Raw genomic sequence first — 26,019 nt, forward strand, 5'->3', positions numbered from 1 at the left:
GGGGCCAAACCCCAGAGAGATGTTATCTACCCCTGCATGCCACCACACGCGTGCACGAGCCCTGGGCTGATCTGTCTGCAGACAAAGCTCACAAACCTCTCCTGAAGTCGGGGAGTGCTGGAGCCAGGAAGGAAAGCCATGACTTCACCACTCCTGGGGTCTGGATGAGCAGGATCATCCCCAGGATGGCTTCTTCATGGGGATTTACTGCCTGTGCAAGTTGCCACAGTGAAGATTTTGATGCCGAGATGTCCAGGACATGACCTTGAAGGCTCTGTGTAGCCCTCGGGGATGAGCTGGCTTGGCGTCCCTTCCGCCAAGTTAACAGTGGAGTTGTCTTCTCCCAAGCAGTGCTGAAGAAGGGTGATTTTTGACCAAAGCAGAAACTAGTGCACAGTGTGTGGCTGTGCTGATGAGCTGCTTGATTTCTCCTGGGTCCTCTGATGAGACGAAGCAGCTCAGGAGGGTGAGAAATCAAACCTGGCTGCAGCTCTGCAGCGCTGGAGCCATCGCTTCCTGGGAAGCTGGTGGTTCCTGCAGAGAACAAAGGGCATCGGACCGATGCTGCTCACATCACTTCTGCACACCAAGGGTTTGCTCCATGCTGCATCACAGGTCCGCAGTAAAAAAATACAGGTCGTGGGTCTGTGTCACCCTGGCTGTCTGTGCTCACCCTTTAACCCTCATGCTTCCGACAGCACATGCAACCTGAAGCCCAGCTGGGCTGTTCTATCGTCCTACCTGTAAATGCTGTTGCAATCCCTCCCTCCACCACCCGCTTTGGGATGAACAAAATATTCTCAGTCACCTTACCCATGAAGTATCCAAAGGGATCTGAACCTCTATGCCAGGCACAAAAATGCTTCAATCCTCTCATGAGCCCCATGCTGGGCATGTTTTGCCCATCAAGCAACAAGACTCCCAACCACTCCCATCAAGGAAGTCAATTCTCCAGCCAAGTTTTGCATCTCTTAAGCAATTGCCTTTCCATAGTGAGGAAGGAAGATTCCGTGGAGCAGGATATCTCTCAGTGGGCCACGACAGACTATGATGAGATGGGGTTGAGTATCACAGACACAGTGAATGTGTAGATCCGGGCCTCAGGCTGTTGCACCTCGCTCAGCAACACTTCTCATCAATGGTCTGATGCAAAACCACATTTTTCTGACCACAGTGACTCCAGGCTACCTTATAGCCTGCCCTCAGCCCTCCAAGCGGATGGATATAAGTGGACACATCCCAGTCTGTACCTAGAAAGAGGTGCACATGAGAGCTGGAGGGGTTTCACGGCACAAGATGCAATGCCAAGGCCAGAAGCAGGTGTTTAACAGATAAACGAGGGATTTCCACCTCTGACAGCCATGGTTTCAGGAGAAGCCAGTCCAGGTGCACCCTGCCAGAAGCTGCTTCAGGCTCTTCACATAGCTTTCTGCTTTCTCCTCAGCTGAGGGCAGCTGAGGTCAGGAAAGGACCCAGCTGAGATAAAGTTACGCTCATATCTCAACCCCTGGGGAACGTCAGCCAGGGTCTGCCTCTTTACAGCCCATTGGTATGTGTCTAATACCCACCAAAAGCAAATTTGGACAATAAATATTAGGTTGCCAGTGATCTCTTCCTTATAAAGCAAATCTCAGTGCCTCAGAAAGCCCCAAAGCTGTGCAGCGGTGAGCAGGAGAAGCCGCAGCTTCAGGGGGGGCTCGGGGTGCTGAGGGAGGAGCACCCACCACTGGAGCCACTGCCAGCTGGCCTTGCAGAGGGGCCATCCCCCAGCATGGGCAATATTGAGGATATTCACCTTCGTCTCTTTTCCCCCTTTTCGTCTCTTCTGTGGGTTTCTTCTAATCTGAACCATGATGCTGTGGTGAAGTGGAAAAGCATAAGGCAGGAAGGTAGGGAAGACGTGTCCAAACATGACAGTTCAGAGGCTGTTGCCCATCCTTTCTTGGACAGATGGGAACAGAAACATACCTAGAGATCCAGTCACCCACCAGGCTCTGCTCGGGAAAACCCGTGGCTTTGTCTCGTTAAGAGGCTGGTAGGGCAGAGTGAAAGCTCAGTGCCAAAGATTTGGGGAGGAGAAGAGCCAACTTCTGCCTTCAGCCAGGACTTTTGCACCTCATGGTGGAGAAACATTACCAGAGCTGCAGATGATAGTGGTGTGATGGGGTTGTAGAGCATCCCCTACACTCCGCACACTCATGGGGGCCATCACAGCTTGAGCCTAAAAAGGGGACAGTAGTGAAAAAGACTGAAGTTCAAGTTCTTTCCAGGTCTCCACGCGACCTGTTCCCTGCAGGCAGAGGCTTCCTGGCCCTGCTGAGATGGTTTTGTTACCAGGATTGTGGATGGAGGAGAAACAGAATCGCTGTCCTCAGATGGGAGCCCCTGCACGGTGAAGCAACACGTGCTTGGGGCCACCAAGAGAGGAGAAATCAGGTCCCACCACTTCACTGAGGACTGTAAGTGAGGACCCGGGCAGCAAGCGTGTGTCTCTGTGCCCCCTCAAAGAGTGAGCCGACATCTGCAGCGGGCCGGCTAATGAATACAAACGACTGCCCCGTGCCCCGCCGGGGGGTCTTTAACACTTCACACGTCCCGGCGACGTTGAGTAATCATCTCCCAAAGCCTGCTCAGGCAGCCCCTCCATCCCACGGCAAGCGGCGTGGAGATGAATGACTGCTGAGAAGACACAGCATCGCAATAATTTTTCATCCCCAGTGTTGCTTAACCTTTCGTGAGCAAATCAGATTTCCCTGACACCGGCCTGGGCTCTGTACCTGCATTAAGTATTGCTGGGTCAGGGAGGGGCAGCTGTGATTTATGCCTTCTCCTTGCTAATCGGATTCTGGGGCAGGCAGATATTGATGGGCGCCTGCCTTTGATCCATGGCTCTCGTGAGTCTTCATTCAATTACCGCCCCACAGAATGCAATTAGCAGGGCCGCGAAGCCACGTGGGCCTCATAATCATGGCACAGAGCGAAGATGAAGGGGCTGTCATCAGGAGGAACGCCGCCCGGTCCCACCTGGGGATCGGATGCACTGTGGTGCATTTGGACAAAACGCTAAGGAAGCATCGAGGAGAAAAGTCCTGTTTACCCCAGACAGTCCCATCTTGCTTCTTCCCCACCACCCTTGCCTTCGGTGCCGTCTGGCTTGACCATCCTTGCCCTCTCTTGGCATTGTGACTGCTCTGCTGTGTTACTCCCTGCATAACCCACTTTCACAGCCCAAATCCAGTTGCTCTACCTCCCGTGTCTCCCTGCCCACATTTCTTCCCCTGTACGTAATGCTCTGTGCTCATTCCTCTTGGATTTCATCCAGTCTTCTTGCCAGAGGAGGTGCAATCCCCTCCCTACCTGCTCCAGCTCCCTCACCCAACCTTATCGCAGGTTGTGCTATCTCTGGGCTATCTGTTCCTCTCCCTTCTCATATTTATCTGCTCTACCCACCTCCTTTACCTGTGCTCTCCGGGCGTGTGATGACAGCTGTCTCTATCAGCTTTCTTCCTCCACTTTTGCTTTAAACTCTTCAGTCCCGCAAACTTTGGTGGTCCTTCTGGTCCAGTGTCCATCAGCCCCCTCGTTCCTTGCTCTTAGGGGTGGGAAGAAGTTCCTTGATGGTGTCCACATTCTCTCATCCATCTCACAAAATCTTCCCTCCCCTGCCAGGACTGGTTTTGACCCACGGCAAGAAGAAATCTGGCAAACCCTCCACACCGCAACAACGTCCTCACTGACAGGAATCATGGTGATGTCAACTGGGAAGAACTGAGCAACTACGATGAGCAGAGTGAAGGCAGGAGGGTGAGAGTCACCAGAGCAAAGTGCAGGGTCGGGCACCATGCAGAGCCCTTCACCTCAGTGGCCAACAAGAAGAAAGACCTGGATGCGATGGTCACTGTCTACAACAAAGCAATTCTGTCACAGCACTGGAAGAGGGAGTTTAGGATCTGGTGAGACATTTCTAGTTGAGACAGTGAAGCATTAATATACGTGTACGTGTCAGTCCTGGCAGCTCCTTGCAGCACGCATCTTTTTGGTCCATCATGTAGAAAGAGAGGCTCAGATGGGAACATGTGTGGGAAACGGCCACCAGAAAACGGAGAGGAACGGGGAGCCTAAAGCCCCTGGGCTTTGCTGGGCAGGGAAAACCTCAGCTGAAAAGACAGCATGATTTCTCTATATATACATATCAAGAGAGACAACACCAAGGAGGGGAAAGAGCTAATGAAGTTGAAGAACAAGAGCTGACGCAAAAGCAAGCAAGTGCAAACTGGTCTCAGATAAACACTGGTGGGACCTGGGATGGGTATCTGGGAAGTGAGATGCTGGAAAGGCTTCCAAACAGGTGTCCAGGGAGTTCATGGCGGGGATTTAGACACAACTGACATCAATTTAACACCACAGGACCTGACGACATCCGCCCAACACCTCCAAGAAGCAGAGTCCTGGACAGAGGCTTTGAGGTCCGATGCGAGCCCAGGTGCTCTGGGCAGTATTCCCCTGCCTGTGTGCAGGGACCTGCATCTCACCTCGTCAACCTTTGGAGCTGATGAAGAGAAGGGGATGTCTGGGTCATTATCTGGTGCTCAACCAATTTGGGGGTTGGTTGGGAAGGTTTTGGCTCCCCCACAGTCTCCTGCCTGCAGCCACCACCCTGACTCAGAGTTCAGCAATCACCCAACAAGGTTTTCTTTCTTGTTGCATTTGCTGTAGCTGTTTCACAAAGAGTTGAATCCCAAACCCACAAGCAACCACAAGCAGGAAAGTTTTTTCCTCCTCATTTTCTTCAAGGCAGGCGAGACAAATACTTTTCAACAGATATTCCTGAGCATTTATTTCCTCCTGTCTCTGTCCCTTCTTGCCTTCACCTTGATTTACCTCTTAACCTCCTTCCTTGATGAGATTGGCTGAGGTTGCAGGAAAGTGAGGTTGTCAGATGAGCCTGTCTCCAGCCCATGGGATTTTCCTCCTTAAGGGAGCCAGCTCCAGCAGCCCCAGGAACAGAGCTGCCATGGGATGGACTGGAAGACGCCTGCATTGAGCTGTGGGTTTGTTATCGTGACATGTCCCACGTACAGGACAGTCATCAGCCTGCATGCTTGGCACCGCTGGTACAATGCTCTGCCTGGTGCCACTCTAGAAAGCAGCCACAGAGTGGGAACTGCGTGGCTGAGTTACCAGCTCCATTGGACCAGACCTCGTGGTGACAGCGTCAACCAGGTTGAACATGATCCCACAGTTACTGTCCCTGACAGCACCGCAGACCACACTCCGGGAGTTGTGTTCAGATTGGACAGTAAGAAAGTCTTCACTGGGAGGGTGGTGCAGCCCTGGGACAGGCCACCAGAGAGGTGGGGATGTCCATCCATGGAGGTTTTTCAAGACATAAAGACACAGACTTCCTGAGCTAGCGTTAGCAATGGTCCTGCTTTGAGCAAGAGATTGGCCTAGAGACCTCCAGAGGTCCTGTCCCACTGGAGAGGGCAGGAGCATCTCTAGGGTTAAGCACGTTAAGGCTGTGCTGGATCTTCTTCCTTGTGGTGTCGTGGAGAACCCCACAAAGCTCTGCTGATGGCGATAACCCAGCTAGACTTGCCATTGACCAAGGCAGCGAGCCACCACATGGGGATGTTAAACCCCAGCACCGAAACTCAGCACCCCGCAGAAGACGTCAAAATAAGAAACTCTAATTTTAAAAATGAGAAAAGCAAGGCATGGACAACCAAAAGGACCAACTCAAGGGCTCGGGGCACTCTCCCTAAATCTACCCAGTGACATGGCATCAGGCCAGGGTGTGAGCGGAGGTGTGGGGCCATGTCTCGTGCCCTTGCTGCACCATCCCAACTTGATCTTTTTCAGAAATGCCTGGGCATGTTCCTGGGGAGGTTTTGCTCCTCGGATGGATGGGGCTATACTCAGCACCATCCACCAGCTTACAACATGTCCCCAGGGCTGGGACAACAAGCTTGCTGCTCTGGCAGCCGCCTGCATAGGCTGGGGCAGCGGTCACAAGAAGTCCCAAGGACAGCTGGGGTCCCACCAGGCTTGGTGGCACGGGAACAGGTGAGTGGCTCTGGGGTGCCACTCAGCTGTGGTGAGGTTTGGCCCTGCTTTGTGCACTGATTTAGGGGCAGGCACGGCCCCTCCACACCGTAGCGCTCGGTCTTTGGTGTAACATTGCTGCGCGCTGCAGCATCCTACATCCGCGCCCCAAAACGTACCCGCGGCTCCAGCTGACGATCTGCTGGCTGGGATGGTCCGAGGAGATCTCTGCCCACCATTTCCCACTGGAGCCCTGCGGTGCAGCAGAACATCTCCAGATCTCCCGCCCAGGGCTGAGCATCCCCTGAGCACGATTCTCAGCCTGGAGCATCCTGGTGCTCTTAGCACCGCTCAGCACTCAAAATACACCAGGCCAAGGGGCCCAGGGCTCACGTCAAAGCCCTCAACCCAGGCCCATTGCACGGAGCTGCCCCGTGGGAGCAGACATCAGGCTGATCCGTGGTGCTGCACCAGCTTCTGGGTCCCAGGGTGGGCTGCCCAAGCTTGGGGGGCTTCGTGCATTTTTGGGGTCCCACCTGGACCTGCTGTCAGAGGAGATGGCACTTTCCCTTTTGTTCATGATTGCCCTTGCCAGGTAGCGCCCAAGAATATGCTGAGATGGACAGATGAAATTTGGGAGGTTCCCATCCTCCTTTTAACCTCTTCTGCCCCATGTGCACGTGCAAATGCCCCTTGCAGAGGTTTAGTTAGAAACGAGCACCGGGGAGCATTTTTCCTCCCCACTGCACCAAATTAAGAGGCAGGACTCCCTGCCCCAGGACGTGATGGAAACCAAAAGGGATAAACGGCTTAAAAAAGGGTTTTAGAGGAATTCAGGGAACACAATCCATCCAAGATCCTTTTACACAGCTGCTGCTTTCCAGGAGGGAGTCCCCCAGCCCATGACCATTCCCTAAATCCTTCACTCCTACGCACCGAACCACATCATCTGCCTGAGCCCTTCCACCAAACCTCCCCATGGCCCCTACCAGGGGGGCAGGACCCCCAAGTCCTCCCCAGCCTGGCACATTCAGCAACACCTGGGCCCATGGAGATGCCCCAGTACTGTGCCTCTGTTCAGGATTACATGCCGAGATAGCCCAGTTAGCCCATTCTTAATTAGCGTGTGTCATGTTGATTTTATATCATTTTAATTTCTTAATCAACGTGCCGTGTGGTACCAAGTCAAACATCTTACAGAAACCAAAGTCTACTGCATGTTGAGTGCCAGGGCTGGGAGGTATTTGGGGAATGTAATATCCTAACGCAGTTAGGGCCAGAAAAAACCCCAAAACCAACATGCTAATATAATCATCAAATTACAAAGGATGATAAATACCATGAAAGAAAATATGCAATGTGAGCGGGCAAAAAGATTTCCCACAGAAAGCTAACACAACCCCCCCCCTCTGCCTCGATGAGCTGCCTATTATCTCCGCTCTGCTCTCCAAAACCTTAATTCCTGCTCAGAATTACCTTCCCCAGATGCAAACCTAGATGTAATCAATGAGAGCAAGGCGGCTACTTCTTCAGCTCCACGCTTGGGTTTAATCATGCTTGTTTATGGTAGAAACCAATTAAAATAGCCACCGAATTAGGCAAAACTTGGCTTTAGCTCACAGCACGTCGATGCAACACGGGGTGCGGGAGCCAGCGCTCATTAAGGGGTTGTTTCCCCCACAGGACAATCTATAAATCTGAGTGTTTCAGCAGCAAATTTTTGCTGGTTGTACAAAAGAGATGGTGAATTTTGTCTTTTATGGGATTTAGGGTTTTTCCCCGGCAAGGTGAAGGCAAAGGCAGTGCCTTCGCAGCGATGCACACAGCCACGGCGAGCACAGGCGCTTATTTAAACAGTTATATGCTGTATTGTTTAATAGAAGTTACAATAGGATAAATGTACAGTCCAAATCAACATGCTAATTTCTAACGCAATTTAACCTGTAAACCATGCAGTCCATTTTTTAATCAGTCCATCTCTCTTTTTTTTTCTTTTAATCAGTAGCTCTGCTAGTGAGTTTTAAGGAAAAAAAAAAAAGTTCCCTTTAAAGTTAAACCTAATTTACTAAATTTTCCCCTTATTGTGCAACGACTTGTGCAAAAAAAGCTGTTTTCACCACATTAGTTTACAAAATCACGTCCTTCCCCCCGAAAAAAAATGAGAAAAGGCAACACAAGCAGCCAGTGGATAGGGAGGGATGGGGATGAGGGTGTGGGTGTGTTTTCATGTCAAAATAAATCCAGAGGGATGAGGCAAGGCAGAAAGCAACTTGGTCCAGGCTGGATTCCAGAAGCCTGACCCTGTTGCCAGTGGAGGTTTTGGGGTGCTGCCCCCGGAGCCGGAGGAGCTGCAGGTGGGATGGATGCTGGCTCCGGCCAAAGCTCCCCCTGGCCTGGCCCTGGGGGCAAGAGAGGGGCTTGAGACCAGAGCAGCAGCTTCAGGGATGAAGCAAATCAACCAGTCCCCAGGTCACAGCCTGAGCCCCCCCCCATCTGCTGTTTTTGGGGTGAATCCCGCCCAGAGCACGACTTTCCCTCAAATGCACGACTTTCCCAGTTGACAGCAGAGAAGGGCCCATCTTGAAGTCATTTGCCATGAGATTTAGTTGAGATTTATTCGGGAGTTGTGTTCCCTCCCTCGTGATAAACACACGAGTCGTGCTGCTGGGGCAGGGGGGGCACACGGGGTCTCTGGGCACCAAAAGAAATGGGGCGCAGAGACCCCAACAGCCCTGCGGCATCCGGGGACGGGACACGCATCCAGCCAGGGCGTGGGAGGGTGGTTCCATGCTCCAAACCACTTGATGCTTTAAAAAAAGCCCCAAACCCACCCCAGAATTAAAGAGAAAAACCAAACTGAGGTGTGGTGGAGAGGTAGGAAACAACCAAGGGCCAAGATTTCTCTGCCCGGGGTTTGAACGCTGGTTTGAAGGGATGCTGGAGGCACATGGACCGCAAATGTCCCTCATCTGCCGCTTCCCAGCATCGCTACCCCGGGGGGGGGAAAAGATTTTACCCTAAAACCAGCTTCAGCCCAGGAGGTGCCGACAGCAGCCGATGCCACCGCAGTGGCCCCGGCTCCATCTCCGTTTTCCACGCTGTCTCCCAGCATCTTGCAAAGAGTTTGGGGCCAGCCTGCAAACGCCCACGCCTTCTGCCCAAACATCCATTTTTGTAGCAGCACAAAAGCAGCCAATTTTTAAGAAAACAAAAACCAAACCAGCCCCTCGAACAAAACATCAGCCAGCTTCTCCCCCCACACACCCCCCCCGCCCCCCCGCATCAGAGCCTGGAGTTGCGGTTGGATGTAGAACAAAGTGCAAAATTGCTAAGAGCATCTGACTTGAACTTCAGCCCTAGGAATAAAAAAAAAAAGAAAAAGCCAAAAAAAATCTCCTCTTCTCTCTCACACACATGCACACACACTGATGTCTAACAGAGGCCATCCCCCTCATGTATAGGTGTGGTTTGGGCTGCAAGTTAGCACTTTTAGAGACCTTATTTAAAATTATTCCCAACCCCTGGGCTGACTGCACAACCCCTGAAGATTATAAAGAAGATAAGATGTGCAGATGCTTCTCAGGAAGCCAAACTTGTCTTTTTTTTTTTTTTTTTTTTTTTTCCCACTGGTGCTGAAATATGTTTGCTGGCTCAGGGAAAAGGTGGGGGCTAACCCAGTCTCTTCTACGGCCACCACTTAAAAAAAAAAAAAACCTAAGGAAGGTTCAATATATGTACATGGAGGTGTTAATAGCAGCATTATTTGTTTTGGGGGTTGCAAATCTTCAATTACAGCAGCTAATTTTCCCACCCCCCCTTATAAATTTATAGCAACAAACTTTCCCTCATAAGCAATACCATCCGTATCGGAGGATACCAATCATTAGTAAGAGATTTAGAGGGGATTTTAAATGTCTTCCAGGGCTTTTTAAGCAATCTGTTTAAAAGATTAATTTTATTTTGAAGGGATAGAACTGCATCTCTCAGAACAAAAAGTTAATTAGGACCAGAGCACCAAAATGCCATTTTTCATCCCAGTCTGTGACTCGTGGTTAGGCGCTTGACCTCCCGAAATCAGAAACTCGCTCAATCTCTCTCCCTTGGCCGAGTCTGACTTTCCCAGCAGCAAGTCCTGAGCACCAGAAGCTGGTTTGCAGGATCCCAATCCCAGCCTCTCTGAGCAGAGCTTAGAGGAGCGAGGAAATCCAGCCCAGGCAGGCATGGCCATGCTGTGCCACTCCTCTTTTAACTAAAGCTCAGTGGAGACGGGACAGGGAGCCCAGATGTGGGATGGGGAAGGCTGGGAGCTGTCTGGAGCATCTGAAACGAGGTCTTGCCCCGAGATCCAGCTGCTTTGGGTTTTTTTTGGTGGGTCTACCTTGTGCAATGCAATATAGGGGTCACTCCTTGGGGGAAAAAAGTGGAGTTTCAAGGTGGTGGTGGGAGTTGGATGATTTTTTCGTCCCCTTCCCCATCTCTCGGGGACCGGAGGTGATGCTGCCCGGCGGTACCTGCTCCTTTCTTCATCCTGCATCTACCATGGAGGGGAGAAAAATCTGCAAAAGCAAAGCACGGCCTCGCCTGGCAGCAACGCCAGCAGCTGACAAAAGCGATTAAAAATTGTGTTTGACAGTCTATCCTCCCACTAATAAAACCTGGAAATGCCAGAGTGCCTTATTTGTCATGCTTGCTGATGCTCAGTGATGCCACTGCCAGCATCTGTAGCAGCTTGATTCTGAAGGATTTTAAAGTGCTTGGTACTATTTAATGGCCCTTATCTGAAGTGCCCTGTGGACCGAAGCTTCCCCTGTTACTGTCACCATATCTGGGTTTTTCGTTTCGATCTCCAACCTCTGGGTAGGAGCTCAGATCTGATGCTTGAACCAGCCAATCCCACCTGCTTTTGCCACCCCCTTCGCACTCTTGTCCCCACGTCAGCACTGCTGAGGGATGGGGAGGAGAAATTAATTTTCCCCGTGGTCCTGTGGCTCGTGGGACACGTCTTGGCTGGAGGGCTGAGGGCTCTTCCATAGTTGCCAGGGCTATACGGACCAGTCTGCTTCCTTTCTCCAGCAATCTGGTGAGGAAGAGTTTCCTATTGGAGTCCAGCAAGCTGGGCAATCTTTCCTTCTCGGTTGTGCAGGATTTGGGATGACAAGATCAAACTGGGGATCCCCTGGGGCTCACAGGGGCCATGGTGAAGCCCCCAGGCTGGTTCACGCTCAGGTCCAGCATTTTGGAGAGCAGAAAAGAGGTTGCCAGCAGGGAAGGGACTGAGTTCATTTTCACTGGTCCCTCTGACAGCCTTTGCTCTGTTGTATGTAGGTGATCCGTTTCTGGCCACGCTAACATCAACTTTCATTCAACTGCTTCTTTTTTTCCTCCATCTTTCTTACAAGTACTTCAAAGAGGCGTTAAGAAGAAATTAACCTCTGATCCCCTGCCAAAAGCAAGGAACCATAAGGCCAGGTTTGGTTCTTCCCTCTTATTAATGAAAATAATCCACTGGTCCTCCTGGCTGGAGACTGCTGGGACAGGACAACAGCCCCAGAAGGTCATTGCTGACAACGTGCCTATTTACTTTCAGGGTTAAGTAACACGTACCCTTATTGAGAAGAAAATAAAAAAAAAAAAAAGTATTGCTGAGGAACAAGGAGGGAAGATAAAGCACCATCCCCTTCGTGTATCCAGAGCTTGAGTGTCAGAAGAGCTCCCCAGGCAAAAAAAAATCGAGCAAAAAGTGCACGTGGTCGGAGAGTGAAGGGACTGAAAGCACCACGGAAGCGCTTCTGCCCTTCTGCAAATGCCACGCGGTGATGATCAAACAAGTCCTGCCCCTCCGTAGCTTCGGGAGTCTGCGCCGAGGGTGGGGAAGGAGAGGATCCCTCCTCCTCTGCCAGAAGTGGTTTGAGGGCTGAGCACCCACCACCTTCAAACGAGGGTGGGAAATGGGCACAGCTCATGCCCGTGCTCCAGCAGCACTGCCAGGGCTGTAACATCCACGGGGAAGATTTTAATTCCCTTTAAACATCAGGGTTTGGGTGGTGAGGGAACCGGCTGGATAAGCTTTCACCTGCAGTAATTAGAGTCAGAAGGGCAATGAGAAGATAAGGGTGAAAGTCCCCTCTCTCTGTAACCTGAACCCTGGGATGCAAGTCCTGCTGGTAGCGTTACCATCCTCTGTCTTGATTGGAGCGGAGGATGTTTGGGCACCTCCAGAGCAGAGAGGGGAATTTTGTCCGTAGGCACTTTTGAGCGGGGGGGGGGGAGCTGAGCGATGCTGCTCCGTGGGGCATCTCCCGCTGCCTCCGCTTCAGGTACCTGCAGGAGGTTCCTTCTCATCGTCCTGGCCAGCGGCGAGGTGGCAGGACTGCTCCTCGAGCCAGGGCGCTCGCGGGAAGCGGAGGGGCTTCACCCCATTGCACCGTATCAGGAGGAGAGGGAAAATGGGACACCAGCATGGAAAAGAGGTGCAAGGAGAGAAATAAAAACCAACCCTGAAGGGTGCCCTGGACACCGGGAGAGCCCAGTCTGCACCATCCCTGCTGAGCATCCTTCCTCTCCCGCTACCCAACCGTGCTGGGTGGGAGCAGCAGCATCCCAGCACCAGACTGGTGCGGCAGAACACCCTGCCAGGTTACCTCCTGGCTCTCCCTTTCCAAATCTAATTAACAAGGCAGCTCTCAAAGCCCTTCTGTATGTCCAAAAGACACTGGCCAGTCCTAGAGGTGGAGCTCAGGGGGTGGCTATGCTGATGACAGACGCACAGGAAAGGGCTGCAGCTCCAGCGGAGGTGGAAATCAGCCCTTCCAGGAAAAAGAGGAGAAAAATTGGGAAATCAGCTTGCCTCTTTTCCTACCTAAATCCAATATGCAAGTTGGTAAGACAAGCTAACGGGTGACCCTCTTTCTAAACGTGTGCTCCTTTTACCGGAGCCCATGAGAAGAACCTGAAACCACGACTCCTCCCTATATGTTTTGTTTTCATTTGTTCTGCAACTGAATAAGTTAACAAAAGGAAGTCAGACCGATTCTCTCAATTTGGCTTATAAAAAAAAAAAAAAATAGTCTGGGTGTGAACTTCTCTCTCAGGCTTCAGGATTTACCATCACTTTATAAACCCCTGAAAATAGGAGTTTATAACAGGCGACTCCTGACACCACCTTCACAAGAAGTGCTGCCTATCTTCCCCGGGATTGTTTAACAAGGAACATTTTGTCATCGGGGTAGGTTTCATGAATACTATACAGGTGAATAAAAAAATACATATATTCTCTTTGAACAAGAATCCCAAGTCCAGGCATGTGGAAGGCTGCGGTGCAGGGCCCGGCACGGGCAGGAGGTCCCCCAGTCCCTCAGGAGTGATGGCTGTTGATCAGGCTGCGGAGCTGCTTGGCCACGGTGTCTATCAGCTTCTGCTTGTCCCTCTCGTTTTTCCGAAACTGGGCAAAAACGTTGTTTTTTCTGCTCGTGTCTCTCATCCTGTGCAGAGTAGAAAGAGGTTATGGCACAGGGATCACCGCTCAACGGTGCACCCAAGCCCCACGAAGGAATCGCGTGTAAAGTGCCCGTGTTCAGGCTCTGATAGAGGAGGTGACTGAATCTAAAGGCTCTACCCCCATTTTTATCACGTATTTGTGTAAAGACGGGCATAGCAAGCCATGTGCAGGCTTTATATAGTTTGCATTTTTGCTTTAAACCCCGCAGACCCCAATCAATGTCACTGTAGGGTCTATCTCTAATGCCAAAATGCACGAAACCTTAAAGCCTCTCGTTCTTCCCTTCCAAACAGCTTTTGCTACATTCCCATGTCGCCTTCTGAAGTGGTAAATGACCACGCCATAGTATTAGGAGGAAATGAAAAAATTAACATCAAATCCACAGCATTAAGGCTTCTTATTGGAAATGGTGCATTGCATGTGGCCAAGAGATGCAGCTTTTGTGGCAGCCGGAAAGGTTTAGAGTTGTGAATTTAAAATACTATATTATATAATTTATATTAAAGGAAGGAATCCAGCACTGGTTCCCTCAATTTAAAAATCTTGAGAACTGTAATTTTTAAAAATTACATTTAAAAATCTTGAGAATTGTAACTTTTAAAAATTACATTTAAAAATCTTGAAAATTGTAATTTTTTAAAATTACATTTAAAAATCTTGAGAATTGTAATTTTTAAAAATTACATTTAATACATGAAATAGAACTTTGGTCTCCACGAGGTTTCCAAAAAGCCAGAGAGAAGAAGAGCAGGTGGTGGGACGGGACCTGAAGGCGAAGCTGGTGCAGCTCCATCTCCCTCCCCATGCAAAGCTGGGGGGTCATGTACGCTTGCATTCACAGATGCATATTGGGGGGGGGGGGGGGGGGGGGCAGGTCTCGTTGCATGGTCCAAGCGTGAGCTTTTTGCAGGCAGGGCATGTGCTGGGAAAGGAAACCACCCCACAAGGGTCAACCCTTCAACAGCTCCTGAAGGTATCAGCCTCAACATCCAACCCGCTGGTTCTCAGCCGGCACTGCTTTTAGAATACCACAATTTGTAAATGATTTTCTCGGTAAATCAGATCTGGCAGAGGCTGATGGCTTTGGATGAGTCACATAAGTCTGTGTTTTCGGCTTCGGGGACCTAAATGAAGCATTAAAGTGGCTGGGATACAGCGCTGAGAGTCCCTGGGAAATTGGCACTTTATCAAACCAGGGGGTTTTTGAGTTAACCGAGCACAAATCAAACCTCTTGAAACTTATTTAACCGATTAAAAAAAAAAAATCTAACTTTTTTCATGCTTCAGTCTTCCTTAAAAGAGCCAAAGGGAATCTGAAATGTTCCCAAAAACATCCAGCTTGGAACTGGAAACAAGGATAACAACTTTATCCCAAAGGCTAATTTGCTAAAGTTATAAGTGCCCAAAGACACAGGATTACAATCGAGCTGCTTTCCCAACAGTAACAAGATAGCTTGGAGCGCTTTTATTCAGCAAAATAAGTATTATTTTTTTCCTTTCTCTGTTTTTTTTAACCAAAGCAGGTTGCCAGCTGCTCCGCCACAAGAAGCAGGGAGCGATCGCACCGACGGGAAGCGGGGTTTTTGAGTCGCGCGGGTTAGAGGCGTCGCGGTATCGTGAATTTTGGAAATAACCAGCCTCCCGCGGGAGCCCTCCAGCAGCGCTCTACGGCTCCAGAGGATCTCAAAGCATTTCACCAGGAGGGCTGAGAGCTCTGTTTCTATTTCCCAGGCTACGTGGGGACGTCAGAGGTGCTGAAAATAAACCTGTACCTTCAGAAACCTCCACCCAGCGCTGTACCCATCACTCTCCATCACTGCCTGCTGCAGCTACCCCTGCGGAACACGTGGGGAATTTACAGCAGAGCATCCTCTGCCCTAAGAGCTCTCTCATCCTGGGCATCCTCGGAGCCATCTCAGTCTTGTGGGACCTGTTCAGGTCCATGAAATGTTTCTGAAGTAACGCATGTTGCGTGCAAGAAAACTTTTGCCCGCGTTTGAACAATTAGAAAGGCATTGCATGGATAAAGCTACTGGATCAGGATGAAAAAGCAGTCAGAGCACTGATCCCTCAACAAACCCACGTAGGTGGATCTGTTGAACTGGGGATGAGTGTCTGGGAAGGATGGGAGCTGCTGGTATCCCCAGGTATCGCGTGAAGGTAGAGGCACTAAGCTGTTAAGTATTATTAATTAAGTCACCTAGAGGACACAAAATCCTGCCGAATTTGGGTTGTGCTGTGCCAGGGAGCGGGCAGCCTCAGGAGCGGCTGCATCCTTGGGAAAGGCTGAGCTTGCTGAGGCTGGGAGGAGACCACGCCAGCCCCGGTCCTGCCGTCGCAGCCCTGCAGACAAACACTGAGCCGACGCGATGTGCTCGGTGGCAAAGGCGTTCAGAAACGCCAGCCTGGTTTTTTTTTCCCAGCATTTAGCTATAGGAAGCACCCGGTCCCTGATCAAGCAGTGCATCCAGACACCAACAATATCAGCTTTGAAAGAGGAAGGTAATGCTTTCAAGCAGCTAAGCAACCCTTTGGAGGATTGAAAATTTTATTTCTTTAAGTGTATGCCTGCAGAGCCCTGGGACAACCCAGCACAGTTTTGTAATGTGGTCCCTGTGTGTTAGCGCAAGAATTGAAAGTAAGAAGAAGGGAAAAAGAGAGCTCAGCGCTGTCCCCGCCCCTGTCAACAAACACCACCCTCAATAGAGCCAAGCTTTGTTTAAATTAATCTATAAGAAAAAAAAAGCAACAGAGTAAAAGCTCCTCTTTTAGCTCTAATTAGTGCATTTGAGACGATAAAGTTACCGGAGGGAACCGTTTCAAAGACAGCTTGCATTTAGATCATTTAGTGCTCCATTTAAATCAAACAATAAAGTCACTGCAAGGTGAGGGTAAAAGCCCAAGCAATCAGCATACTTACACTCGTGATATCCTATGAGAGATGTGTGATTAGGAAAAGAGATAATGATGAAAACAGGTTACCAAATGAACCAGCAGATCAGAATTTCACGTCGCCTTGTCGGCAAAGCTCGGCTGCCTACGGAGAGGGTTGGGGAGGTGGGCTCGGGGAGCGGGTGTGCCTGAAGCTGCAGCCAGGTCAGTGCAGAGTCTCAGGGGGAGCTGGAGCTGGTGGATGATGCACAGAGACCCCTCCAAAGGGCCTGAAGCCCGAGCGGGGAGAGAGCAGAGCCTGCCAGAGCATGCAGGTGATGCCACACCATGAGGATGTGGGAGATGCAAGTGCCAACCCTGAGACTCCACGGGAGCTGCCTCAGGAAAGCAAATCGGATATGTGAAGATTGCCCTTCAAATGAGATCCCTTTTGGGGAGAAGGCTGGCAAGCTGAGCTGGGGTTTGTGGCTTTTTACAGAATCATGGAATCACAGAATCATTCAGGTTGGAAAAGACCCTTGGGATCATCAAGTCCAACCCTCAGCCTGACTCTACAAAGTTCTCCCCTACCCCACATCCCCCCACAGCTCATCCAAACGGCCCTTAAACACATCCAGGGATGGGGACTCCACCCCTCCCTGGGCAGCCTATTCCACTCTCTGACCACTCTTGCTGGGAAACATTTTTTCCTCATGTCCAGTCTGACCCTCCCCTGTTGCAGTTTAAAGCCGTTCCCTCTTGTTCTGTCACTAATCACCTGTGAGAAGAGACCAGCACCAACCTCTCTACAACGTCCTTTCAGGGAGCTGTAGAGTGATGAGGTCTCCCCTCACCTTCTCCTCCTCACACTGAACAGTCCCAGCTCCTTCCATCGCTCCTCACAGGATTTATTCTCCAGGCCCTTCCCCAGCTCGTTGCCCTCCTCTGCCCTCGCTCCAGCACCTCGAGATCTCTCTGGTATTGAGGTGCCCAAAACTGGACACAACACTCCAGGTGTGGCCTCACCAGTGCAGAGCACAGGGGGACTGTCACCTCCCTGCTTCTGCTGGTCACACTATTTCTAATCCAAGCCAGGATGCCGGTGGCTTTCTTGGCCACCTGGGCACACTGCTGGCTCCTGTTCAGCTGCTTGTCAATGAGAACCCCCAGACCCTTCTCTTCCAGACAGCTCCAGCCACCCCTCCCCAAGCCTGTAGCCATGCAGGGGGTTGTTGTGGACCAAATGCAGGACCTGGCACTTGGCCTTGTTGAAGCTCATCATGTTGACGTTGGCCACCGATCCAATCTATCCAAGTCTTTTAATACCACCACTGAGCACAGATGCTGCACACTCGATACTACCTGGGGAAAATGGCCAGGAGCATGGAGCTGCCCTCCTGCTGTCCCACTTCTTCCCAGCAACTGCCACAGATCCCAGCTGACTGCCTGCTCCCACTTCCCTGACTATTCCAGCTGTTTCATGTCCAAGCTCTCAGATTTTTGATAACTCTTTATTTTACTATTTTACTGATAGCTCTGAATATACCACACACTTTTGCATCATGGATGTCAGGTTGCGAATATGTTGCGAATAACACACCGTATTACACAGCACATAGAAATACATATATAAAAACAGTGCTATGATGTATAAAAGTGCTTTACACACAGCAACTACCTAAATTTAGTCCCTGTGTACCATATTGATAACACTTGGATGTCAGGAGTTGCTGTGATGTTAGCTGTTCTCCTCTGCAGGAGAGGAAGACAGGGCTGTTACGTGCACCACAGATAATATAGATGCAACTCAGAAGCACACCAAGGTTGCTCTTCTAAAAGTGTAGCCCCACTCTAAACTAGTCACCTCCTCCTCTGCAAGCAATGGAGAAAGAGAGGTACTCCAAAAACCAACTCAAACTCCTCCTCAGGGTCTGATTTCACGGTAAACCTAACCAAATCTAATTGCAACTCACTTATCCTGCCTGCTCCTCCACTCAAGACATAGCAGGGGAGTGCCCATGGCATGAGCTGCTTGGAAAATTATTAATTATCATTTTTGGCAGGTTACTTCTCTGTCAGATCAGCTGGAAGACCAGCTGTGAGGTCTGATGGTAGGGGCAGGACTAGGGCTGATCCTCCCAGTGAGAGCCTGGAGGTCTACCAGAGAAAGGGTCATCCAGGGGCAGGATGGGTGACTGGTGGCACTTCTCTCCCATGTGCTAGAGGGGTTACAAGCAAAGCAAATCCCACTCTTTGGGTCTGCAGCAAACTCCTGGGCTTTCCCTCCTTGCTGCTGGCTCGTAGGACTGGCACAAGCCCTCTCATTGTGCTTCAGGAGGGATCCCAAAACCCCGCAGAGACCACGCAGTGTGCACCCGGCACAGTTCCAGGGCTCAGGCTGAAGCTGTGCAAAGCACATGAGCTACAGCCTTCAAAAAGGCTCAGGTTCAGCCTTCTTAAAGAGCATGTCCTTGCTAAGGGCAAGCCCTGGAGCACACAGCCACCTAAAGACACCGTCCCTGGCCTGTAGCCGGGCTCCCAGCACTTGATCCTCCCCATGGATTTAACAGAAGGGAGAAAGAAGAAGAGACGAAGAGAAGAAAGGAGAGGAGAGGAGAGGAGAGGAGAGGAGAGGAGAGGAGAGGAGAGGAGAGGAGAGGAGAGGAGAGGAGAGGAGAGGAGAGGAGAGGAGAGGAGAGGAGAGGAGAGGAGAGGAGAGGAGAGGAGAGGAGAGGAGAGGAGAGGAGAGGAGAGGAGAGGAGAGGAGAGGAGAGGAGAGGAGAGGAGAGGAGAGGAGAGGAGAGGAGAGGAGAGGAGAGGAGAGGAGAGGAGAGGAGAGGAGAGGAGAGGAGAGGAGAGGAGAGGAGAGGAGAGGAGAGAATTTTCAGCTGAAAGGGTCCTAAAATGATCATCTAGTCCAACTGCCTGCCCACTTCAGGCCTCACCAAGAGTTAAAACATGGTATTAAGGACATTGTCCAAATGCCTCTTAAAACACTGACAGGCTTGGGGCAGTTACACATGCCCACAGGTTAGCAAATTTTAAATGATTTTGGGAGCTTGAGATACACCTTTACAGTGGAATCCCATTGCAAGACAAAGAAAACTCTGCTTAAGAGAGAAGTAAAAAGACATGCTCAGCCAAGTCAATGCTGTTTGATACCAAATGTGGGATTCAGGTTTGTGGGATAAAAGAGGATTTTTCTGTTTGAGCTCTCACTGCCCACCCAGGGGTGAAATCTTTGCCCACTGGATCACAAGCAGCCTCCTGCTTCCCAGACTGCTCCATCCAGCCCCACGTGTGATGGATCAGCTGCTGACACACACGTTTGCCCAAAGTGAGATGGGGGGGGAGAATCATCCCGGGTGTCGGGACCCGCACTCACTTTTCCAGCAGGATGAGGGCTGTCGTCGGGTTCACACGAAGATACTTGCACGTGGGTTGCCCGTAGTCAGCCAAATACGTCGACCAGTCCCACTGGATGAATAGATCTAAGAGCTGCAGCAGCCACGGGAAAGAAAAAACAAACAGAAATAAGATTTTAAAAAGCTGGCAAGAGAGCAGGTGGTTTATCTGAAAGCTGGCAAAGATCCTGGGCAGGTGGCATTAACCACAAAAAATGGTTTGCAGTCTTTATTAATTTATTTAATATCATTCTGCCAGTGCACAATCATTAACTCATTCTTATTTAATTATTAGTTTATTAATATTGAATGTTAATTTATGTATATCTATATTAATATAGCCATGGTGCACTCCTGCTACATTATTTTTGGGGTGAGCTAGAGGTACAGGGGATATGAGGACTGAGACAGCCCGAGGAGGTGTCCTGATGCCCTCAGCCATGGCAGGAGGGCACTTTTGGGGTCAAAGTCACCCCAAATTTCTTCTGTCCCCAAATAACCCCCCGGCATAGTTTGAACCACGCCACAAGGATTTCTCATCACGCTTGCTCCATCTCATCATCTTCCAAGCGCTCTGTAAGTGCCTCTAATGACAGGAGCTCCCCGGGGAGCAGCTGTGGGACCCATCAGGAGCTCAGGGGTTTATCTCAGGTGAGTGAAGCTGCAGGAGGAGACTGGGAGTCCCAGGTCTGTTTGTTAGAGAAACCACCACTGACCCCAGAAGCGGGGGAAGGAAAAAGGGGGTCAATTCATCTGTCTGTGATGGGCCTTGCTCCAGACCCTCAAAATTTGTAGCCGAAGTCCTCCAGCTCCACAAAGGAACCCCTTGGCGCCCCATCCCTCCCAGCTGATTCAGGTGAGGGATGAACAAATGACAGCCCAGGTTTCCTAAATGCCCTCTTCCACCTCACCTTTCACATCCTTGTTTTCCTTACAACATGAACAGGAGCTCCCACGTCTTTCTCCCACCCCTCCTCACCCATGAGAGGACTTTTCTCACCCACACACAACAGCACAGCTGAGGATGGATGAGATGCAACCTTCATCTCCATCATCTAAACCAGGTTAATTAAGAGCGGCTGCATTTTCCTCCCACAACCTCCTGCTGTGGAGAGCTGTTGTGACCACTCCACTGGACAGGTTGCCAAGCGCATGGACGTCTTCATTGCCCGCCTCTGCGCATCCCAGCGCCCACCGCTGAAGCCCGGAGAAGAAGGACCATCCCGTGGCCAAGCGAAGACCATAGAGGGCTCATTGTCCCCGCGTCTCCATGGTTTTCCTGCAGGCTCCAGCACTGTTTAACAACACATCCCGCCCCGCCAAGAAGGGGATTTAGCTCCGCCGAGACCTCAAGGTACAAAACAAAAATGTGCAACAAGATTCTTTTTGACTATGTAGGTCAGGGCAAAGAAAACAAGCTGTCGGGAACAATCCCTCAGGCTGGCAGGGGGGACGGATTAGCCGGGACCTAAGAGGGCTTTTCCAGCCCACGGTCCCGCGCGGCTTTGTACGGCGGGTCCATTGTGTTAACTACAAACCCGAGTTGACCATCATTGGCAGGAGTTTTTTCCAATGGGCACCTCCAAGAGACAACCTTAAATATGATTTCACAGGCTCTTTTCATACAGCACAGCGGGGCCAAAACTCTTCTATCGGCTTTGCCAGCTGCTGGGGGAAGTTGCATGGTTGTACAGGCTAAATCGGATCCTCCCCAACACACCAAAGTCCTCTTGCTGGTGGCCCTGGGGGGCTGAACGTGCCTCTGGCAAACCACAAACAAAGCAGCATGAGTTACTGTCTTAGAAAGTGCACGGCCAGACCGTCAAGGGGCCAGGTAAGCTGTTCATGGGGGTGGAAATAAAGCCCCAGGAGAGAGGGACAAAAGAAGAACCAAAATAAAAAAAAGGCGAAGATTAGAAGTGAGTTAGGAGAAGATGAAATAAAAAGCATCAGGAGGTGTTAAAAAAAGGAGGCAGGGGAGGACAGCAGAGGCTCAGAGAACCATGCAGGAGCTCAGAGGATGGATAAGGGAAGAGTTTGGAGAAACCTCCCAGGCATGTCTCCAAAAGAGCGCAGCCAATCCAGCATGGGGAGTTTTTTAAGCAAAAGTTGGACAAACGACCATGTCGGGCAGCTCAACCCTTGCTCTCCAGCTCAGGAGCTTGAGCTAATGCTCACCATTTCCACCAGGGCCAGGTGACGAGGGGTTGGGATGGCACATGGCCCTTGGCCCGCTGGCCATCCCCATCCCACAGCTTTGCTTCAGCTCTGCTCCAACTCGGTTCAAATCAGTCGGGCTGAAGAGATGCAGCTCTCCAGCATGAGGCTGCCAGGCCACTGGGCTTTGCTGGCGTTGAAGATGCACCACTACACCTTCTACTGCACTGGCACTGGCCTGAAGGGATGGTTGGTAAGTTATTTCATGGACCTGTTTTAACATGGACCTCTTGGAGCGGGGCCAGAGGAGGCCACAAAGATGCTTGGGGGGCTGGAGCACCTCCCCTGTGAGGACAGGTTGAGAGAGTTGGGGGGTTCAGCTGGAGAAGAGAAGGCTCCGGGGAGACCTTAGAGCGGCCTCCCAGGACTGAAAGGGGCTACAGGAAAGGGGGGAGGGACTCTTGATCAGGGGGGAGGGATAGGACGAGGGGGAACGGTTTTAAACTGCAAGAGGGGAGATTTAGATGAGATCTAAGGAAGAAATTCTTCCCTGTAAGGGTGGTGAGGCCCTGGCACAGGTTGCCCAGAGAAGCTGTGGCTGCCCCCTCCCTGGAAGGGTTCAAGGCCAGGTTGGATGGGCCTTTGGGCAACCTGGGCTAGTGGAAGGTGCCCCTGCCCGGGGCAGGGGGGTGGGACTGGATGGGCTTTAAGGTCCCTTACAAGCCTAACCATGCCGTGATTCTATGATTTTACTGTCATCCATTACACTGTTTGGGTAGCTCCAGTTGTGCGCATCGCTACAAGAGTGCAACAGGCACATTTGAGAGAAACCCCAATGACTTGGGGGTGTTGGTTGACAGTTGGCTGAACAGGAGCCAGCAGTGTGCCCAGGTGGCCAAGAAGGCCAACGGCATCCTGGCTTGTATCAGCACTAGCGTGGCCAGCAGGGACAGGGAAGGGATCTTACCCCTGGACTCGGCACTGGTGAGGCCGCCCCTCGATGAGTGGGTTCGGTTTTGGGCCCCTCACTCCAAAAAGGCCATTGAATGACTCGAGCGTGTCCAGAGAAGGGCAACGGAGCTGGTGCAGGGTCTGGAGCACAGGTCTGATGGGGAGCGGCTGAGGGAACTGGGGGGGTTTAGTGTGGAGAAGAGGAGGCTGAGGGGAGACCTCATCGCCCTCTACAACTACCTGAAGGGAGGTTGGAATGAGTCTCTTCTCCCAGTTAACAAGTGATAGGACAAGAGGAAATGGCCTCAAGTTGCACCAGGGGAGGTTTAAGTTGGATATTAGGAACAATTTCTTCCCCCAAAGGGTTGTGAAGCATTGGAACAGGCTGCCCAGGGAAGTGGTGGAGTCACCACCCCTGGAGGTGTTTAAAAGACATGTAGATGTGGTGCCTGGGGACATGGTTTAGTGGTGGCCTTGGCAGCGTTGGGTTAACAGTTGGACTCGATGATTTTAAGTCTTTTCCAGCCTAAATAATTCTATGATTCTAAATAAGCCCCATCCTAAATGCGCTCCCACGACACGCTGGACCTTCCCCGAGCACTGGGAGAGCCACCCTCCCCCCGGCCGGCTCTCGACAATGACAGATAGCCTGTGTATTTTACAACTGTTTGCCCACATCCATCTTGCTGGCGAGGAAGGTCCAAGGATAGCCGGGGCCGGCACCTTTGGCCCCCGGCTGCCGCGTGGCGCAGGGCATCGCCGGCGCTTGCAGGGCTCTGCCGCGGGTCGTGCTCCGTAGGAGAGAGGTCTTGCAGGAGGAAGCCTGACGGCTCAGGGCAAGCTGTCTCGAAACAATTTATCTGTCACATAAATGTGGTTTTATTGGTTTTACTGTTTAAACTTTTCACCTCTGCTGCTAAATCTGAACGACCGAAGGAAAAAAAAAAAAAAAAAAAAAAAGGAAAAACCCGCCTGCGCAGCGGCACTGGGCTGCGGCGGGCCTGCTGGGGGAGATTCCAAATAAAATATGCAAATACCATTAATTCTTCAAACTAGAGTCTCCTTTTCAAGGCTATAAATCAAACTCGACAGGACATACACCGGGGGGAAAGGAAAAGAAGAGGCGAAAAAAAAAAAAAAAGGAGCTTTTACCACGATGATATGAAAGCGGAATAAGCTCAGAAAGCTGCAGACGTGCTGCGTGCGCAGAGCAGGGCTGCGAACCTGCAGCTTCCTGGGGCACGAGGAGTGTCTTTGCTGCAAGAAGGGGGAGAGGTTCATGTATATATTTATAAAAGAAGACATGGAAAATGGTTTGAGTACGCCTCCAAAAGAAAGGTACTGAAAGAAAAAAAAAATTGTTTTTATACACATGTATGAGCTCTTATTGAAATGGTGATTCAAGAGAGGGCAACCCTGGAAAGAATTAAACTGGGAACCAGTTCCCAGCCTGCCCCAAGCTCCCTTTGGCAGGGGCCGAGAGGCTCTTTCTCCCCATTTCCCTCAGTTCCACCTCAAAAAACACTGCTTTTTCACTCCGCTTTTGTAATATCACCATCTCAAACTCTTCAAAGCAAGTTGGTTTTGGTTTTTTTTAAAGCAAGTTTTTTTTTTTTTTTCAAAGCAAAGGCATGTTTTTACAGCCCTCGCATCAAGTATAGGGAAAGGATGGTTGCAACTTAATTGCAAAGGAAACGGGGACATGGCGATGACTTTGCAAGCTTCTCCCTCCAGATGCAAAGCAAAGTGGGACAGTACGTTCTGTCTGACACGAGATGACAGTGCTGAATCTGGATAAAATTCTTTCAGCCAAGCCAGAAATAATGCAATGTGAAGCCAAACTGATTCAAAACACAGTTTGCGAGCTCTGCCGGCGCCCCTGGATGAAGATTAAAGAAAGCACCAGCATTTGCACCAGTGTCACAGCGGGCTCTGCACAAACCTGGGAGGTGATGCGTGGTGGGTAGAGATAAAGGAGGTGGCAGGAAAGGGAGTCCCATATTTTTTAAGGTGAAAATAAACCCACGCAAAAACGACGTGTCCTGTCTCAGAGCAGTCAGGATGATGTTGTAGGGATAACTCTAGATAAAGGATCCTCTCGGCCTTAAGGACCTCTCCTCCCCTCCTCAAGCCTAAGAGATGAAGGTCAAGGGTTATTGCAGGATAGATGAAAATTCCTGAGTTCCCCAAATTCATGCAACACCTGGCTCTTCTATTTTTCTCTTTTCCCTCTTCTGAACTGATGTAGCATCACTCTGAGCATCCAGAAACAGGGATTTGCACCCAAACGCTTTGACCTGCAGGAAACTGCCACTTGAGACGCACCCAAATGCTTTGAGCCCATGGACAAGTCCACTGGAAGAGGAGTGTGATCATCCCCTGTCAGCAGAGGGAAGAGCTCCCTGGGACACAACGGCCGCAACACGGGGCACGATGTTACATCCACTAGAGTGGGAAGCAAAACTTGTCCGAATTAAAAGTGAACAGCAACTGTCCAAAACTGAAGCTGCTCCAAGATGCAAGAGCAGCCTGCAGTCCAGCCAGAAATGGAAACCACATCTTTCCGCTCCCCGGCAAGCAAACTTTTTGCTTTTTTTCAGTCCCTGCCAAAGGGATTTGGTTGCATAAGAGACATGCGCCTCGGTCAAGGCAAAAGAGCCGGCCCCACCTCTGCGCTCATGTCCGTGTCTTCCCTCATGTCCCAGCCCTTTTGCTTTTTAATATCCTGACTTTGCAGAGCTGAAATCACCCATGAACTATCAGTATTTATAAAGAGCCCTCACCAGATGCAACCCGGCACAAATGCCTCACGGCTACACAGTAGCTGGATGATAAAAGGAGAAACAACCCCAGCCTGAAGACTAACTCTCGCTTTATTTCAAGGTCTAGGTCTCTTCCTAGACAAGTAAAGGCTCACAGGGACCCCCATCACGGTATGCCAGTACTTAAAGGGTGGCTACAAGGAGGTATGAAGGCTCTGTCTTCACAAGGAGCCACATGGAGAAGACAAGGGGTAATGTCTCCAAGTTGCACCAGGAGAGGCTTCATCTCAACGTAAGAAAGAAATTTCTTACAGTGAGAACAATCATTCAC

The 26,019-nt window shown here is 50.7% G+C and overlaps 1 protein-coding gene across 6 annotated transcripts in view; it reads right to left on the reverse strand.

Annotated features, from left to right (window-relative positions):
• EXOC6B (exocyst complex component 6B) overlaps positions 1–26,019 on the reverse strand; it is a 353,199-nt gene that overhangs the window by 14,332 nt on the left and 312,848 nt on the right. For 5 of the 6 annotated variants that reach the window (XM_074821746.1, XM_074821743.1, XM_074821744.1 and 2 more), the window contains 2 exons: positions 19,800–19,912; positions 7,893–13,526 (listed from right to left, as the gene is read on the reverse strand). In XM_074821746.1, coding sequence (XP_074677847.1) covers positions 13,400–13,526; positions 19,800–19,912 — 240 coding nt within the window. In that variant the 3' untranslated portion in view covers positions 7,893–13,399. Of the gene's footprint in view, positions 1–7,892; positions 13,527–19,799; positions 19,913–26,019 lie in introns of those variants that run through there. The other variant, XM_074821745.1, reaches the window with a different exon arrangement.

The sequence above is a fragment of the Strix aluco genome, chromosome 4 (genome assembly GCF_031877795.1).
Source record: "Strix aluco isolate bStrAlu1 chromosome 4, bStrAlu1.hap1, whole genome shotgun sequence".
NCBI classification, from domain to species: Eukaryota; Metazoa; Chordata; class Aves; order Strigiformes; family Strigidae; genus Strix; species Strix aluco.